Source organism: Patella vulgata, chromosome 8 (genome assembly GCF_932274485.2).
Source record: "Patella vulgata chromosome 8, xgPatVulg1.2, whole genome shotgun sequence".
Lineage (NCBI taxonomy): Eukaryota > Metazoa > Mollusca > Gastropoda > Patellidae > Patella > Patella vulgata.
The window spans coordinates 24,927,295-24,947,962 of NC_065886.2; the positions used below are offsets into that span (position 1 = coordinate 24,927,295).

A 20,668-nucleotide genomic window follows, 5' to 3' on the forward strand; every position below is an offset into this window, starting at 1 on the left:
GCATATGAATATTCACTGTTGAACCAGCTTTAGAAGATAGGTTGTCTCTAAGGCGACCTTTGAGCATGCATGCCATAAAGACCTGGTGCTTGGTGCGCTAAAAGATCAAATCATTGGATTGGGTGTGACATTGTCAGAAGTTACATGTATGTATAACAAAAAGACCAACACTCCTGCCCAGGGTCATAGCCAGCTTGCTAGCTTCAGAGGGGCAGTGAAGGTTGTTGTTTTTTTTTTGGGGGGGGGTGGGGCACACCCGGCACAGTCTACAGTAGACTCTGGCTACAGGCCTGCTCCTGGCCAACCCCAAAACTAGTAATCAGATGCAACTTTAGCAGTCCCTCTAATCAATATACCTTAAAACCTAAAATAGCATTTGTGAAATTGTATTCTATGGCTGGATTAAAATATATCAATATCTTTTACAAATCTGCTGATTTTAGAGATGGGTCCCCTGTGATACTTGCAGGTAGCCCTTAACAATCTAACATAGCCCTGTTTCTGACTGCAGAAGAATGTATAAGACAATCTGTTAGTAAAATTTAAATTTGAGAGTTGTTTCCCATTATCTCCAATATTTTGGTCATTTTGAAGCGAACTATTGACATTTATTTCTGTGGTCATATATGTCCTCTTAATGAGATAAAATCAATATTTCTAGCTCCTATTCTTTGAATTGTGCTTGAGAGCACTACAAATCTCCTCAGTTTTGACCACCAAGGTTAAGGCAACTGAAGTAAAATAGGCGCTAACCTCTGTGGCTGTAATGTTGGTGGCTGAAGTATTGTACAATCATTTTGAATTGACTGTTATAAGAGCTTTGTTAGCACAAGAGAAATACATCAGTTTCTATACCCATTTATTTCAAATAAACCCACATATAACATTGAAGTAGAATGATTATTCTGAGACACCCTCAAAGTTTAATAATGGCTCTATGGAGTCTATAAAATTTTTCTCAAATTCTTCATCAGAAAAACGTAGCACTGAAATTCTCGCATTTTGAATGATTTCATTTTTGTCTTTATCACTAAGTTTAAATATTTCTTTCATTCTGTCTGCAAATGATTGTTCATCATCTGCCAGGAATCCTGTAATTTTATCAGCATATTTAGTAACAATGTCTAATTTAGGACCACCAGAATCATGAGCTAAAACAATGGTAGCAGCAGCCATACATTCAACCACACCTGAAAATACAATACAAATTTATAATCTAGAATTACATGTGACCATTGCACATTACTGAATTTTATGTAAGGAATGTTAATCTCATGACTTATTTCCCCATTCTTTTATTACATAGCAATTTAACTAGTGTTTAGCCAAATGTTGGTATTTTAGTAGATTTAACATCAATTATTCAGCAATAGAACAATAGTTTTATAATAAAGGAAGACAATAACACAGTTGTTATAACCTGCTGATACATGAAAAATACAGTGTAAACTTTGCAGAAAATGTCCATCATCATACTTTGTTACTGTGATGGATGGAAAGACAGATGAGCCCATTTTAATACTCCCATGTTTTCTTCGAACGGCAGGGGAGAATGAAACAAAATGCCAAGCGGCATCCTTCTTACTCAGTTCAACAGATCTGAAGTTATTGTGGTCCAAAGCCTCAACCGATCAAATTGCTTATACCTCTGTTTAACCTGAGCAGAAGATTATGCTCCACAATTTTTATTTTGCATAATTACTTACCAATTCCAAAATGTTCGTTCCACATGGAATGTAAACCTATAGTAGCTGTTGACAGTAATCTCTTTAATTCAGTGAAGGAAACATTAAGATGAAATTCTACATTATCTTGAACTCCCATTTCTTCTGCCAATTCTTTAAGGTTTTGAACACGATCAGAATCATCTTGGTTACGACAGCTACCAACTAACAATAATTTATATTGATTTCTGTCATTGGATGAAAGATTTTGTACAAATTTTCCAAATGATCGAATTTGTAATGGATGATCTTTTTCAGGTCGGAACTGACCAACAGATATTATATTTAAACATGATGCAGATGATTTAGCTTGTGGTGAGATGGTGAGAAATTCTGAAACGTCACATGGTGGATAAACAATGCCAGTTTTATAATCTGCCTGCCACAAATATTTAATATGATTATATGTCCACGTTGAGTTCACCATAATAACATCTGACCTCTTGCCCGCAATACCATACAAATAAGCGAATAATTTATAATATAATAATTTTGTGTGACTTAATACCATGCTTTTTGATATAAACCCAGCATTATTGTATGATTCTTTTCTTTGAGTAACTTTCTCCAACATATCTGTGCTTATTGTTGGGTAATGGACGTAACAACCTACACGACATCCACCTAGAAATCTAAACAATGGAAGAGTGAAAGCGTAACCCATGGTATCTATGTAAACATCAGGAACAAACGATAACATGGCTTCCCATCCTAATACAACAGATCCAAGACTTTGTCCAAGGAGTGTAAAATAGGGATATCTATTCGCTTCAACCATTTCCCTTTTTTTCAAGTAAACAAAAGTAATCTCTTTCGGTAAATTGATGTTAAATCTTTGATTGGCTTTGTTTAAGATTTCTGATGGTTCTGCATCAGTATCACCAGTATATACAACACATCTGACATGTGGATACCTATAAAATATTATCAGATACATATATATGGTTAAATGTTATATAACATTAATGTATGACAGATTACTCTGGGAATCAGTTTGTATTGGTACTGATATAGCTACTGTCTGAACCTTGCTATTTTATAAACATATTTCTTCGATTATGAAAAAACTATTTAACTTTGGTTATTTTAAACTTACCTGTGTATTTGAAATCAACTCCGGTTAAATAAAATCCATTGCACGAATAAAAAAGCTTATCACACCATCATCCCATAATTGTTAATACCCTATACGTATATGTTACATCAAATATATCATTTTATATATCATATTAAAGATATTCATGGGTACAATTTAAAGCCTGTTAAACGAATGTTGTTGTCTTTGTCCCATATTTGTGTTCAAAAGAAAATTCTCCCATTAATTAAATTAAATTAATAATTAAAACAAAATTATATTATTTCGAAAGAAAATCTATAAACTTTGCAAGGATTTTACGAGAATGTAAAAAGATGGTAATAAAAAAAAAGAGATATGGGCCGAACACCCAAACTCAATACCGAGCCGAGGCTTTAATACCATGAATTTTCGTAAATGTACCGTAAACCGTTTCGATGTAGCATGCTGTCACCCCATTATATGAAATGATATCTCCCGAAGAGTGACGTAATCGGGCTCCATTTTGGTATTGCCGATGAGAAAAGTTTGTGTGAGTTCAATTCTTCAAGAGAGAACTTTTTTATTCGTTGGGATATTTAATTGTGCAATGGATTTTATTTAACCGGAGTTGATTTCAAACACACAGGTAAGTTTATAATAACCAAGTTAAATAGTTTGTTCATATTCGAAGGAATCCGTTTAAAAATAGCAAGGTTCAGACAGTAGTACTTTTTTTTAGGGCAGTTAGAATTAAACACAACATATCATTGCGGGAAACTGTAGAAATGAAATGCCATTTAACATCCTATGAGGGAAACTTTGCCCAAACAACGGCGCTATGGCCTTCTCTTAAAAATTCTGATTTTCAACTGTCAGGAGACACTTACAAAGGACCTCCCTTTTTTTCATACTATCTAAAAGACTAGACACGGTTCCTTGCCAGGTTCTCCTTTATGCATCTAGAAAACCATGCTGGAAAAATATGGGGAACAAACTCGGCCAACACCAGGATCAAACCCCAAATCCCCTAGTTAGTGAGCCAACACCTTGCTCACTGAGCCATTGTGGCTCCCGTAAATTTGGAAATGATAGCATTGTTATAATTATTTACTTTGGAAGGACAGCATTGTTTTATTTACTTATCAAGCAAATGACCTTGAAAAAATGCTGTAATAACAAATGTTCATGAATTATCAAGAATATCTTGTGTTAATAAATGACTGAGTAAAAAGTATTGAACTCTCACTACCACATTTCATTTCAATCAGCACAAAATAAATTAAAGCAATATACATTTACTCATAGAACACAGATCTACATAATTAATAATTATTATAATGTTAATCATTATTCATTTTAATCTATTTACCTTTTCACAACTGCTTTAATTGCTGACCACAGAACTCTTTCTCCGCCTCCACCAGCATTACAGTAAGGATGAAAAAATCCTACAGTTACAAGTTTTCTCCCTTTATCATCAGTTTTTCTCAATTCCGGTAAACAGTTCTTTGTTACTTGATGAATCCACAATTTTAACAGAAAAAACATCAGAGAAAAGAGGATGATGAAGAAAACCCCCGATAAGACTAATAACCAGGCCATTTTAGAAACAATGCTGAAAGTATAAAAAGAAATAGATCAGTATCTAAAAAAATGTCTGTCCTTTTGGTCATAATTCTAGGAAAAACATTAATTTTTCACCTTATGGAGGCATTAGCACTTTTGAGAAACTTATCAGTCAGCAAAACAATAATTTCAATTTGACTCTAGACTACAGTCTAGTCTCGTCTAAAAAAAAGGATGTTTTTAATATGATATATAAAATTAATTAAAATTTCGTGTTGAAAGTGATAAGCCTTTGAAGATGCACTAGTTCCTTAGTTTGATGGTAATATGTAGTCCTTTAAATTGCAGTCTACAATGCATTGACTGGAAAATATTCAGTGTCTTGTTTATATATTAACACCAGTATCATCTGAATTTGTGTATGATTATATGTCAATGTCACAAAAATTGTATGACCAGGCAAAAAAGTTGGGACAAGTTGAGACTATAAAAATAGAGAAGTAAAGCCGCCGACTGCCATCATATTTGCATTTTTCGGACAATATCTCTTCTTTCCCGGCTTAATCAAAGGAAATTAGTAAATGAACCTGGAAATACACAATTCTATGCAATACTAATAAAATGTTTATTTCGACTAGTCTTCTCTAGTCTCCATCAAGCATGATAAAGACTAGAGAAACCTAGTTGAAATGTACCCTCAACTGTACTTTCCAGCGTGGTTCCCCCTTGTCAGTGATGCAGGCGGAGGTCCTGACAAGGACAGATGTCTAGTCGTTTGGATGGGACGAAAAAACCAAGGTCCCATATACACATTGGCATGCACGTAACAGATCCCTTAATGACAGTTGGAATTCAATATAAGAGTAGGTTGTAGTGCTGCTGTCCGGGCAAAATTTCCCTCATAGCACACTCACGTACTGTATGGCATATGCTTGTCTTCATTAGCCCATTTCGGAGCAGAGCAGTAGGACTAGGAGGTTAAATCCCATTTCATTTCATTTCATTTAGTCTCAACTGTGTCATATTCCATAAAATTACGTCCTGTGTTTTAAAGACACAACTGACAATAATATCTGAAGACCAGAAAAACTGACACAACAAAGATTTTTGTTAAAGGTCTGTGTTGACCAGCAAATGCATTCACCCGTTCCTTATGGCCAAAGTCCTTTGAACATATGAGTGTCAAACACGAAGTCTAGTATGATGACCCACCATTCATTTTATGACGTGGGTGCTAGAGTAGTGTATATCGTGCTGCAAGTTGAGCAAACGCCTTATATTATACAGCATAAAGTAACACTCATTGGTGTGAATATTGACCAATATGTAGACCTTTTTTATAACTTAATATTGATAGCCTAGATTTTTGTGTTGATTTTATAAACTGTCATGCTAAAATACTCAATTTACTTCACATAGTCTTGCATGAACTCATTCAACGCCATGATTGTAGAAAACGTAGCCACTATCTGTTTTTTATCAAAGTAGGGAGGAGCTTGGTCCCCACAGCAGCTTTACGTATTCATGATTGACGGCTGTCAGCCTTCACTTTCAATATCAAGGGACATAATTTGAACAACTGGAGGCAGACCACAAATCCTCATTGACTACGAGATAAAAAGCCCGAAAAAATTCCCTGTCGCCAGCGAACGCCTAAGGGGATGGCAACAATTTTAGAAACCCATTTTCCTGCTATTCCAGGATGTGAGTTGAAAGTGGTACAACATTGCCTTATCCACCTGATTTTCAACCTGACACCAGAAATTTAAATCCCCATTCCCCAAATTGACGAAACAAATAATGATATGATGGCACACCCCCCACCCCCAAAAAAAGCCGCAGACCGCCCGCGAGCACCGAAACAAGTGGCTTTTTTTTGTCATTACTTTTATATAGAGCGCTAATAAAATAAAAAATTTATTCGTACACTAAGTACAATAAATACATATAAATATATACAAGTTCTCAATTAATACAGAGTTGATTAATTATTTCATTTAAGTTTATATATTCAGATGGTGAACAATCTCTTAAATCTATGAATTCCCGTATAGCATATAGAATATAGATCAACGGCTGGTGGGGGGGGGGGGGGGTCGAAATTAACCTTTGAGCTTCTTATTAATCCGCCAGATTTTCTTATGTATATACATAATATCATGCTTTTAAGGAAAGGGAAAAAACCTGCCTAGTCTAATTTTCTGCTGCATGTTCTTACTCCACATTTGATCATTATACACATGTATTCCCAAGGTTATACGTCATATTTTCATTTCATTGTTATACTTTCGTTGTTACATTTTCATTGTATATTTGTATCATCCCAATTGTACATGTATATATCTCATTATATTTTCATTCCAATATATCATGTTATTCCAATATATTATTCCATGTAAAATATATTTTTGTATACACGTCTATGATCACAGGAATCTGACCTTCTATCCGTATATATAAGCATACATCATTTCGTACCAGACAATAATATAATAAAATATTATATATTGTCTGGTACGACATGGTGTATGCATATACGGATAGAAGGTCAGATTCCTGTGATATGGTGTACCGTATGTTTTGTATACTGTTCTTTAGGACGTAATATGAAAATAAAAAGTTGAAGTTAAAATCGGGTGGTCTGTAGGCGTAGGCTATTTTGAAATTCTTGCTTACCACATGTGGCAAAAAGTCACTGCCAATTATGTATGTTTTATTTTACATGTGTAAGTATTATAGGTCCTAAAGACTGTTTAATATTTCATAATTCTTTTCAAACAAATTAATGTAAGTAAATTTGTTGGTTTCGTAGCAAAATATAAGTGCAATTTGTCTGAAATCAATGAAAAATAATATTTTCTATAAACAATTAAAACATCATTATGGCATACAAGTGCACTTAATTCATACTTAAACTACCCCACTGAGATGACTAACTTTTAGGATGATTTAGTCAAAGATTAAAGTAGCTAAGTCTCTAACTCAATATCATCCAAAATCTTCAACATTGAAAACACGAATTATTTGTCAATTTAAAACAACATTGATGCTGTAATCTTACCGGAAAAAGATGGGCTTCTGATATCCAATATTTAAGACAAAATAAATATTTTACCATTGGTACACGAATCGTGTACCAAAATGCGTTTCAGCCCCAGTTCTAGCAAGAGACTCGAGGAACGAGGCTAGACACATTGCACCAAACCAAACGGCGTATGTAGACTGTAATAACCAGACGATGGGAATTTGCATTCGATTGAGACTGCTGGCTTATTTCACGGAACATAACTGATTTGAAATTAGAGTAAAAACGGAAACGATTGAATGTAAATCAGTTTATATACATTCATGTTACAGTATTATATGAGTTGCGACCCACTTGTTTTAATTTCTAGGTCCCAAATGTTAGCGATTTAGCTCCTTTAAGTCAACGTTCCTGAACGTCACATTTGATGCCAATGATTGTATTCTCGAACAATGATTTAGCCGGCTTTTCAGAATATGACTGTTCAGAAAATCGGAGATTAAATTTCTGATCAGGACTCGTTCGTACCTGGAGTTTTATGCCCACTTCCACCTAGGGTGATATCGCAGGACTAATCCACTTTCGAAAATATGGGCCTTACAAATTTAGAATTTAATAAGGCGTGGTATGCTTTAACTTCTTCCGCCTCTAGCCGCATTCCCTTGCATTAGTCCCTTTCGTTGATAAGCTCCGCCCCTTTTCCGTATTCTGAGGGCGTCAATATAGCACGTAGACTTTCGGAATTATTAAAATTTCAGATTGGAATCTTTCTGCTGAAATAAATGAATGAAATGATTCTGTATGATATCATCGCCCCCATCGAAAAGTCCGAAACACAAATATAATAAATAGCTGTGTATACGTTCACATAATTTTACATATCATATTTTTCCAAACTTATAGGGAGTATATATCATCTTATTTCAATAGATCGCGCTAAATTTGGACATAACCAAAATAATAATAATACAATTTAGAAAGGTTTGTTATTATATTGTACTTGTGAACTGGTGGTACGTCGTTTTTTTTAAGGTTTTTTGTTTACACATTTTTATAGAATTGAATGGGTTTCAGTTAGATCTATAGAAGGAATATTATTAATCCGCATAAATTTGGTCTAACACTACAATTATTAAAATTATTCCAAGAAAATAAAAACAGTCAATTCCACAATTCCAATGTCTGAACTGAAGAGTGAGGGAGCTGAACTAATTAAATCTGTTACTGTTATATTAATAAAAATGTTGGAAGTATCAGTATTTCTCCCACCCCCATTTGATATTTAATGACTTTTTGTGAAGGATTATCGGTATCTATTCAAAATTGTGTGCAAAACTATTGACCTAATTAATAATCAATATTTTGATAGCTGGAATTACTGAAAGACAAAGCAGGATTGTCATATTCTTATCTTTCAGACAGCTCTGATGCTTTCCATTCATATAGTCATATAAATAGACATTTTGGACTAATCTATACAGGTATAAATTCTCTGATAAGGGCATATGCAGGACATTTAGACTGGCCTTGTGTCTGTGGATAATGATAATCATTTCATAAAATAAATGATGATTAGTAGGCTAGACCTACGTAGTGTTTTTTTTTATACAAAGATCTTTGAACAAGGATATCACTAAATGACAAGACATCATTTCAAGATAGTGAAAAGTGTATATTTTTATAAGCAAAGGTTAGACAGGTTTGTTCAATCATACAGTCAATCAACAACTTAATCTTGGATAAAATCTATATGAAAAAACTCATCCCCGTGCAAATGTGACAATCTCTATAATAATATGGTTAGAACATGTTTAATGAAGACAGCCCAGCTAACGTAGCATAACCATAAACCACAATGATATTATTTCTCAAGAAAACGATAGTGTTTACTCTATATTATATTGTTACATCTTCTTTGATTGGCATTTAGTAATTGACCATATTAACACAAGGTACAGTTTTATGGATACACAATCACTGCTTTTAATACTAAGCGACGTTTCGACGAGGATACTCTCTTCTTTATCAAGCAAAGACGAGAGTATGCTCGTCAAAACGTCGCTTAGTAGTATTAAACTCAGTGATTGTGTATCCATGCGTTATATTGTTACATACTCACATATTGTTTACAAGTTAATACGTTTCTAGATAAGTTAAACATACCTGAATTAAACCTTTGCTTAAATACTAAAACTATACATTTATGATTATTTTTATGTCAGTGTTTTTGAATTAATTGATTTCAGTCCCGTACCTCAGAAGTGACTTTATGTGGTTTGCAAGGGGAAAGGGATATGAATGATACCGGACGACAAGAGAAAGAGTTAAGTTAGAGAGACCTACAAATGTACATGTACAATAGACTACTCGTGTAAGATATTTTTGAGATTTAATAAGTCAATGTCAGATTTATTCAGAACTGAAAGAGAAAAGCGAGATTATTATGTGATCAAATCTTTGTGAAAAATAAATCCTGGTAAGTTGAATAAATTTCTTTGTTTTATTGTTAGCCCATTTATGAGCCATCAATCCAAGCTGATGTTGCCAAATCTGCTTTACACCAGTGGTGTATGTAGAATGACCAAAACGAGGTGGAGCATTTGTTAAAACTTAAATTTGTTAATTTGTTAAACTTAAGTTAAGAACTTAAATGCCTCACCTAATCGCCTAACCAGGTTGATTTAGTCAGGTATTGGGTTTTTTCAAGTGGTCTAACGAGTGTGCTTTAGATGCATATGCATGTATGTGACAAGGAGTAGGTTTGGGTGTAAAGCCTCATGTTTTTTCTCTGGGTCCTCCACTTTCTAACAGCTGCTAAAGACCCCTACATGCAAGCGAATTATTGAAATAAAATTGAGCCATATGTTAGTTTTTATACGCCCACATTTTCATGTGGACGTATTATGCCGTCGCCCCTGTCCGTCCGGATGTCCGTCCGCCTGTCCGTCCGTCCACAATTGTTTGTGGACTCTCTACAGGTCACAATTCTTATCCGATTTCGATGAAACTTGAAATATAGGTTTATCCCCAAAAGATCTCGGCTGCTTTCGATATTGGCATGTATCGGATCGAAACTTCATGGATTATGGCCCCTGTTTGTACGAAAAATCACGTTTTTAGCTTGTGGACCCTATAGAGGTCACAATTTTTATCCGATTTTGTTGAAACTTGAAATGTAAGTTTATAACCCAAAGATCTCAGTTACTTTCGATATTTGCGAATATCGGACAGTAACTTCTTGAATTATGGCCCCTGATTGTACGAAAAATCACGTTTTTAGCTTGTGGACCCTATAGAAGTCATAATTTTTATCCGATTTAAAAAAACGTTCTATTATATCACCGTTACACCCTAAGGATGACTGAGTTCGAATTTCGTGAAATTGACAGACAAAATGGCCGCCGTTCGTTCCCAAATAGCGTAAGAATATGGTATATCAAGGTTGTGGACCCTATAGGGGTCACAATTTTTATCCGATTTTGTTCAAACTTGAAATGTAAGTTTATAACCCAAAGATCTTGGTTCCTTTCGATATTCGTGCATATCGGAACGTAACTTCCTGAATTATGGCCCCTGATTATACGAAAAATCACGTTTTTAGCTTGTGGACCCTATAGAAGTCATAATTTTTATCCAATTTAAAAAAACGTTCTATTATATCACCGTTACACCCTAGGGACGACTGAAATCGAATTTCGTGAAAATTGGCCCAAAATTGACAGACAAAATGGCCGCCGTTCGTTCTGGAATAGCATAAGAATATGGTATATCAAGGTTGTGGACCCTATAGAGGTCACAATTTTTATCCGATTTTGTTGAAACTTGAAATGTAAGTTTATAACCCAAAGATCTTGGTCCCTTTCGATATTCGCACATATTGGACCGTAACTTCCTGAATTATGGCCCCTGATTGTACGAAAAATTGCGTTTTTAGCTTGTGGATCCTATAGAGGTCATAATTTTTATCCGATTTAAAAAACCGTATTATTATATCACCGTTACACCCTGAGGATGACTGAGTTCGAATTTCGTGAAAATCGGCCCAAAATTGACAGAGAAAATGGCTGCCGTTCGTTCAGTTCCTTTCGATATTTGCGCATATCGAATGGTAATTTCCTGAATTATGGCCCTTGATTGTAGGAAAAATCACTTTCTTGTTAGCTTGTTCTCTATCCATCTCTCGAAAATGTGGGCGTATCCTGCCTGGCAGCCGCTGGTTTGATGACCTCGTAGCCACCGCAGGTAAGTGGGTAAGATGCTGGCTCGCTAGCCTGGAGGTCGCATGTTCAGTCCCAGCCCAGCTGGTCCAGAAAGTTCATCAGGTTTTTCTGACATGGTCTCCCCTTGTTAGTGGTGCAGGAAGGAGGGCCTTACAAGGACAGCCGTCTTGTCGTTGGGATGGCACGAAAAAACCAAGGTCCCATGCATACATTGACACGCATGTAAAAAAGGTCTGTTGGCAGTTGGAATTCGATATAAGAGTAGGCCATAGTGCCACTGCCTGAGCAAAATTTCCCTCATAGTATAGCACACTGTACTGCGGTCTTCATTAACCCAGTTGGAGCAGAACAGTACTCAGTAGGACATTAAACCCCATTTCATTTCAATTTTTGATGACCCAGACAAGGAGGAGGGTAGTATGACCCAATAACTTTAAATCTTTCTCTTTTTTATTTTGTGTATTTATTAGATGATAACACATCTTATTAAAAATATATCCTTTTAAAAAAAAGTCTAGCTCTAAGTAACTCTGAATGCTACTGTAATTTCGTTTATTTACCAAATTAAGGTTAAATCTAATTAGGCTATAAGTAGCATGTATAATGTCATATTGATATTATAATCTGATTTTTATTTACACATGTTCAGTGTTCAGTTTATATAAATACTGATATAGGTCAGCCAGTGACTCATCAACTTTAAATTGTGTGTGAACGCTTGGCTGGCATGAACAACACACACCTTAAAAGTAAATATTTGATATCATTCATGACCTTCAAGTGCTTAAGGTCATTTTAACAGGATACAACTTCTGATGACCAGGATATAAGTTATATTCTACGTCACACCAACAAATAACCATAGATCAAGTTGCTCAATTTATTTTTTGGCTATTTTTCTGTCAATTCAAAATACTTTACATACAGGACTCAAATTAGTTTTTTTAAACCCAATATGTTTTATTTTAGAAATTTAACGATTGTATAAATTATATTTCAATTAAAATAAGAATGGTGTACAATTGGTCAACATAATATTAAGAATAGATTATTATAATGATCCGAGAGATCATACAATTTAGATCATCTTTCATTCTTTGTTATAATCTCTGGATATGGGACAATAACCCAATTCTATTTACATGTGGACAAATTATCTTACCTTCATTTCTGTTTCTGTCTGAATTACATTTCTTATCTGATAGTACTTTCAATGTCTTTCATTATGTATTGCTTACAATGTCTGTGTGTTATGTGTCTTATAGGTGAACTGCTGTGAACTGCTTGTTCATGTGCAGTGCAGTTCTCCTGTATTTATAACTGAAGAACAGTTTTCACTTTTCAGTCATTTATTTTGGTAGATTTAAATAAGGAAAATGTTCACTTTCCACTTGAATAAAAACATATTTGAGGTTAACCTATGAACAAATATTTAAAATTAATGATCTTAATAATTTCATTATTTAACAGAAGTTAGTGCATTAAAAGCAAATGATTGAAATAAGAATATACAATGTGTTGGTCCCAAAATGATCTAGTTAATGCTGTTTGAAACCGCAATCATTTGTTAAACATGCATTATGCAAGAGCAAAATCTGCTTATTACAAGTCTTTCTTTAGGCCTGAAATGTTATCTAAATTATCAATTAGACATTAATTAACATATCCAGACCATAATAAACTCTCGATGTCAAGGCTAGCCTTCGATGTTGGCTGGATTAGATTCCTATATGCCGCAAACGGCCGTTGATAATTAAATCAGAATAAGTGGATAATTGAGACTATGCTGTTTATATTATTATTAATGATTTTAGTAATGATGACCGAGACTATGCCAAAATTTCACCCGCTTCTTTCTCGGCTCATAGTGGATCAATTTGACTGAAATTTTCAGCAAATTACCTTTACACTATCTAGTTTTTAACTATTATAGTGAGAACTGCCATCTCTTTATCTTATCTCCCATAATGTATCTTTAACAAAACAAATTAGTTCTTGGGAGTTAGCCAATCTAATTAAAATTATATTACAAATTCCTTACACTTATTCTGATTTTTACACTAGATTGCAATCTAACTAACTTTGTATCATAACTGTGTACTACTAGTGATAGATCTATGTATATCAACCAGTCACATGATCTGAACACAACATTTAAAGAATACATCAGATATCAATGTAGCCCAACATAAAAAAAGGAATGACACAGAGTGATACAATAAAGCGAGTCATAATTCTTTTATGTTTCATTTTTTCTGTGCCTTCAAAAACTCATAAAGAATATTAAGTTAAAATTGAAGTCATTGTTAAAAATCATTCCCATTTCATGTAGGGCCATTGAAATTCATATACCAGTATAACTTCCTCTTATAGACCTATATAATTGTTAGAGGAATGGTCACTGATAATATTGTTATGTGTTCACATGAACAGAATAAATCACTGAAGAATGCAATGTCATGTTCATACTGGTAGTTGGCTAGTGTTCATAGTTCATAGTACAAGTTATTTTTAGCCAGAGTATTGATTACAAGAATCTTCTAGAACATCCTGGTTCATAAGTGTAATATCCTGTTCAGCTGTAAATGTGAACAGATTTCATATATGAACACAGTATATTTTGGTCTAGTTTACTTGGTTTGGTGTGAAAATTGGATGAAGAGAAAATAAGATAGAGTTATAACTGATAGCTAACTTATAAGGTATTTAATTTGATTGACTGATTAATCAACTGAAAATGACACACTCGTAAATTATATTTATATGTATTACTTCAAAAATTTCTTTCTAGCTAGAAAACCTTATTCCCACAGCTAATGATGTGGGGACAAATACAAAATCTGTCTATCAGTTATTTATAATGCTGTATTACATATATTATATGATCTGTACTAGGATGTTCACTATACATGTAACAAAAACCAGCCTGGGTGGTGAACAGATTTTAAATTTGAGCCAAAATTCGGATAATTTTTGAAAGACAGTATGTGTACACTGTAAACTGACAGAAACAATTAACACCTTTTTCATTTGAAGCCAGTAAATAGTACATATGTAAAACTGCTTTTGCATTAAAAAAAAAAGATTATTTATAAGCATGTGGAAAGAGATATTTACTTTAACTCCTCACAACAATATGATCTTTTAAAGTTTATGGCTATTGAGTCTTTTTATTTATACACTATGTACATTTACCCCTTATAGAAAAAACTTTGTCATGTTATAGTCCTTAGCTTGAAGGCAACTTGAATAGACATTCTGTAAGGATATTTCTTGGTAGGTTATGTTTTGGTATTTTCTATTAATTAATACCATAGTTTGGACATTTTGTTTTGATAATTATGATTTCATCTTTCATAATTTTTGTCCTTATCACTGGATTGTGTAGGCTTATTCTCATTACAATGTTGGTGAAACCAACAATTGATGGATATTGAATATTCTCAATTTATTTGCTATACTAAAGTCAAGGACTGGTGTACATGATAATTTCACTTTAATAAAACTGATATTTGAAACACATTTTGTCATTGGTGAAATCTTTATGCAACCAGAAAAGAAATGGGACACATTGTGTTTTTCAAACTAAATTCAATAATTGTGAATCAGTAAGGAATTAAAGATACATTCCCACGAAAGCATTTATTATGTACCGGTAGTTATTTCCAATAAAAGTATTGTCAAGTTTGATATATATGGAAAGTAGTGACACCCAATCTTACTAGAAAAATAGTGGATACCCTGAAAAACGTATATATAGGGTGCACAGACGACAAAATTGTGAGAGTATCCCTAAAAGGCAACCTTTCTCTTCGAGTGACACCAGGAGTGCTTCTTATGTATTAATCGAAATGCTAATGATTGTGAGGACATTGAGAGAAAATTCTCTGTGAGTAAACAGCGGCAAAAGAAGTTGGCAGAGAATAATCCAGGTATATACTTAGGCTTTGATATTTGTGGGGAATGGACAGCGACTAACAACAAATACAAGCTAGAAAAAATTCTCCCTCAATTAAGTCACATGATGAACAAGGCTGTCAAAAATAGACTCTTGCGGCATTTGGTAGTTGTCTTGCTATTGAAATGTTTGGAGAGGGATTTCAAGCATATGTTTTTAGTCCAAATATAGCATTAAATCACACAGTGTGTACACAGCAAGGTATCTATAAATGTTGATAATGGTATAAATATAGTGAATACAGTATATAACATACAATGTTAGGTGTATATACTCTTCCAAAAAAGTAGGGGATATTGAAATGCAAATACCTATGCAGGTTGTGATATGATAAATAGTCATGGACACTTGACATGCTTTGAGAGTATGTTCACAGATGAAGAAATTATCGCCCCAACAGAACCACTGAGCTGCACCTGCGAACGCAATAGAGCCATACACGTGGGCAATGTTCATTGTCAAATTTGACACTTCAAGGAAGGGTTGATGAAAACTGCCGTGTGCTGGTTTATCCTATCCATGTTTGCTTTCCTATCAGTTCTTGCATAAGATTTACTGTTTAGCGTATCTTTGCTTTAGTGTGTTACATTTAATTTGCAATGAGATGTCTTCAACATGATGAACGTCTACGTGCTATTGGCATGCTTAAAATGGGTTCACCACAGCAAGCAGTAGCCAACATGCTTAATGTGTCACAGTCTGTGATCAGCAGACTGTGGAACCGGTACCAACAAACACACAATGTTGATGATAGACCTCGTTCAGGTCGTCCTAGAGCCACTACACAAGCACTACACCCCAAACGATTAGAAATCTGCTACGTGCAGCCAATTTGCATGCGCGATGACCATTAACTCGCCAGCACATGGCAACCATGCGTCAATGGTGTAGGCAGTGTAGAAATTAGGGTAATCGTCGATGGGTGCGTGTAATGTTCTCAGATGAGTCCAGATTTACTCTGGATTTCACCGATAGGCGTGCTCGCGTTTGGAGGCATGTAAATGAGCATCATGCTAACGTTAACGTCAGACAGCATGACAGATTCGGGCGTGGGTCTGTTATGGTGTGGGGAGAAATCACCATGACTGGCAGAACGGACTTGCATATTGTTTAAGGAAGGGTCACTGGTGTGTACTACCGTGACTACATCCTGGCACCGATAGTTCTGCCCATTACTCAACGTGCAGATCGACGTTTCATCTTTCAAGATGATAATGCCTGTGCCCACCGAGCTCGTGTCGTGAATGACTACCTCCAGCGTCACCATATTGTCTATATGCCTTGGCCAGCCATGAGTCCTGACCTTTCCCCTATAGAGCATGTCTGGGACATGATCGGGAGACGTGTTCGTCAACGTCAACCGACAACACTGCAAGAATTGGCCGTGGCACTGCAAGAGGAGTTTGTCAGATTGCCCCAAATCGTGATTGGACGGTTGATTAGGAGCATGCCATGACGAATTGCTGAATGTCTGAGGATTGGTGGAGCAATTACTCATTATTAAGACAAAAATCAAGAACGTCCATTTTCACTTTTGACAGTGTATCTCTTTGCTAGTGAAATGGGGGCCGTCAGATAAGCCGCCCATATGAACTGTTTATGTTCATGTGTAGGCAATTGGCCTGTTATTAACATACACTGTTTACCTCTAATAACAATAGCAGTGCTTTTCTGCAGTTTTGTATTGTTTCTGAATATCCCCTACTTTTTTGGAAGAGTATATAACACTCTACCCTCAAGCAGTCTTCAGGTTTGTGACAAAGATTTTCAACTGTTTTTTTTTTTTGTCAGATTATTGATAAGTGGTTATTGATATGATTACTGTAGATATTATAGGTAGTATAAACAACTACTGCAGTGGATTGGCTAACAAGACCTAGACCATTTGTTTTGATAAAATTTGTGGGTATATTGCTTTTCAAAGTGGATATTTATCTGCGTATCAAATTTTAAGTACACAGACAGGGCTAAAGTTTTGTGTTACTTGTCAACAGTTTAAGCCAAAACACTTTTTTTTGATATACCGGTAAATCACATTGTGTATTTGTATATTTTCATCACACCACCCATTCTACGTTCCGTTACTCTGTTCGTTTGTCAGTTCACCGTCCTCAATTGCTTATTGACACTCTAGAGACTAAAGCTGTCATTCGATTTTAACTTTATATTTATACACAGTGTTTATGATACTGAGATGAAGAAGCCTATTGCTGTTTAACAATTTCTATTTATTACTGTCCAAGTAATGGCCATTGATCACGTATACAAAAAAATAGAAGTGTGGATACTCTAGAGGCTAAATTTAGGCCTATCATCCAATGACCTAATATATATATATACACAGTGTTTGTATTCATGAGACGAAAACTTTCTGACAAAAAAATTAAAACTTGACAGCCTTTATGGTTGACAACTTGGTTGCTGTGGGTGTATATCTACACTAAGATAACTCACATGTTGGTTGTAAGATCAAAGGATTAGGCATCATGTTCTGTACTTCAATTATATAGTAATTTAACTAAATAGAAACACCCACTAAAAATATATACCTGACATTTTTTAAAACTTAGAACAATTGTTTAATTACTTGAAAGAAAACACTTAAATGACTTTTTCCTCCTCAGATGTCATAAAAAATGATCATGAAAAAAATGATGTTTAGAAAGTCTATGAATTAAAGCTTACCACATGGTGTGTTATAAAGTTGAATCTATAATTACACACAAAATAAATAATTTGATATTATGGAATAAGAATATATATTTGTAAATGTAAACAATCATAAATTCATTTCTTTTATTCTGTTGATGAGTAAAGGTGTTATTACATGTAAGTAAATTTATTTAATTAATAAAATATGGGGTAGAGTGTGCATACTCTTTCTAAAATACCTGTTGCCGCTTATTATTATTCTGGTGGTGAGGGGTGGGTGCTCTGGTCTTTGAAGTTTTTCAAGGAATTTAACAAATGTCTTAAGCCAAGTAGGTTAGTGATTGCATTTTCCATAACATAATAGAATATTATTCAAATTGAACTAAATTAATTTTTCTGTGAAAGTTATAATGCCTCTTTAATATATTTGTGTAATTATTTGTTACTGGCTTACATGAATTATTATTTCTTTTAATATCTTAAATTTACTCTCCATAAGTGGTATTTTAGTTAAACTTAGTGGTAAGATAATGGAGAAATCAGGTAAATATTTAACTAAAATCTCATTAGTTAAATCTAGTTAACCTACAACTGTGAACAAACTTTACTTACAGTAAGAGTATACTTACTCTTAAGTACAAACATGACCCTAAAATATTGACCTTCATCTAATCTTTGTCTAAAGCTGTTGTAATTGGCTGTTGCATTACATCTCCCTGATGAACAGCTTGTTATATACATGTATACCAGGTATATATATGTATAGACTGTGAACATTGTAAAAGTCCTTATCTGTGGCATGCTTGTGTGGTACAATATGTATTTGTGTCAGTGAACACATATCCTTGAGTTCATTATCATTAGTTATGTTGTATGTTCAGGTTTAAATAACAGATATTTTGTGTTCTCTTGGCATACTAAGATAACTTTAAAATGGACACCCAGGTATGTTTATATATATACTTACATATTTTGAATATGGAAGTATCTTATATGTTACATAATTTTTGTGTAATGTATTAAAGTGGTTTTAATGTAAACTATATGTATATTGATTAATACTTACATATATAATATATTCTACCTTTACATGTCAGTGTCACTATAGTTGTCATCATACTGCCACATGTCTTACTGAAAAAGTCAAACCATATGTCACATTAAATATCTGTTATTGCTGTATATTTATATACTACAATGTTTAAGTTATATTCCACCTATATACGGTATACTGAGTTCATTGATTTTTCTACAGTTACCGATAAACGATAAAGCACATTATGTTTGAATTAATATATGGAATCATAATAAAAACGCTTTGCAAAATATAACACATTCAAAAATATATTACTGATTAATACAATGCATTAATGAAAAATGATATATTTAGTTCATTGACTTTCTACATTTATCGTGGGGTTGGATGGCCAAATGGTTAGCACGTGTGTTCTGTATCATAAGGCCTCTCATTGAGTCAACTGGCGTGGTTTCGAATCCCCGGTTGTACGTGACAAGGAGTAGGGTTGCCTGTCCAACCTCGTGGGTTTTCTCCGGGTCCTCCGGTTTCCTCCCACTGCTAAAGACCCCTACGCGCAAGCGAATTATTGAAATAAAATTCAACCATGTGTTAGTCCCGAAATGACCTGGTTTGTGTCGAGTGGACGTTAAACCCCATTTCTTTCTCTCTCTCTTCTACATCAATAAACCATATATAGAATTGTAATACATGTAAAACACATGCTATATATAACACATTTAAAGATATGTCACTGATTAAAACTGAAAATAAGATGCATTTATGAAAAATTATATGAATAGACCTAGGAATGCAATGATGTTTTTCAGCATGTAATAATTGAAATAAAAATATTTTTGTTGTCACCCAGTAGAATGGTGTCAAACATTCAAACAGATTAAGCAATATAAACAAAGAAAAAAACATAAAGATTTCATATGTGTGGCTAACCTTCATAACAGTTATAATTCCTTTGTAGGATTACTCTTGGTCACAGAAGGGGGTGGGGCCCAGTGGGGGGGGGGGGGCTAATGGTCCTGTGCATGCACTTTACATCATAAGATTTGTCATTGAGTCAAATGGCATGTTTTCAATCCCACGCTTATACATGACCAGAGTAGGGTCACCTGTCTAGCCTCATGGGTTTTCTCTGGGTCCATATTGTACCATGTGTTAGTTCTGAAATGACCCAGTTTGTGTTAGTGGATTTTTAAGACTCACGTAGAAGACTTTTAAATTATTTTAATACCTACATTAACTCACTAGATGTGTAATTTGATATATTGTTATCTAGTTTATGTAATATGTATAGAAAACATATTTTGACATATTTTGATGAAGTTCGTTATATAACTGTATAATAATATGCAGATTAATGTTTCTGCTTTTAACCTACCTTTATGTAAAATATATTATAGTGTAGTTGGATTTAAGGCCCTTCATCAAATGAA

The 20,668-nt window shown here is 34.3% G+C and overlaps 2 protein-coding genes across 6 annotated transcripts in view; one reads left to right on the top strand and one right to left on the bottom strand.

Moving 5' to 3' along the window:
* Nucleotides 1-842: 842 nt before the first annotated feature.
* Nucleotides 843-19,352, bottom strand: LOC126830850 (GDP-Man:Man(3)GlcNAc(2)-PP-Dol alpha-1,2-mannosyltransferase). 3 transcript variants are annotated; one of them, XM_050561296.2, is made up of 4 exons: nucleotides 19,269-19,352; nucleotides 4,151-4,396; nucleotides 1,707-2,638; nucleotides 843-1,190 (listed from the first exon to the last, which is right to left on the bottom strand). In XM_050561296.2, exons 2-4 carry the CDS (start codon nucleotides 4,381-4,383, stop codon nucleotides 901-903), a joined length of 1,455 nt encoding a protein of 484 aa, XP_050417253.1. In that variant the 5' UTR covers nucleotides 4,384-4,396; nucleotides 19,269-19,352; the 3' UTR covers nucleotides 843-900. The 3 variants fall into 3 exon arrangements, with proteins under 3 accessions (XP_050417253.1, XP_050417251.1, XP_050417252.1); XM_050561294.1 differs by lacking the exon at nucleotides 19,269-19,352 and adding an exon at nucleotides 5,758-5,843; XM_050561295.2 differs by lacking the exon at nucleotides 19,269-19,352 and adding an exon at nucleotides 5,560-5,732.
* Nucleotides 9,568-20,668, top strand: part of LOC126830848 (copper-transporting ATPase 2) — a 46,133-nt gene continuing 35,032 nt past the window's right edge. The window contains exon 1 of one of the 3 annotated variants that reach the window (XM_050561288.2): nucleotides 9,568-9,848. Coding sequence is in view for 1 of the 3 variants with exons in the window: in XM_050561286.2 (XP_050417243.1) it covers nucleotides 19,136-19,147 (12 nt within the window). In the remaining 2 variants the exon portion in view is untranslated. Of the gene's footprint in view, nucleotides 9,849-14,128; nucleotides 14,295-19,030; nucleotides 19,148-20,668 lie in introns of those variants that run through there. The other 2 variants (XM_050561287.2, XM_050561286.2) reach the window with 2 other exon arrangements.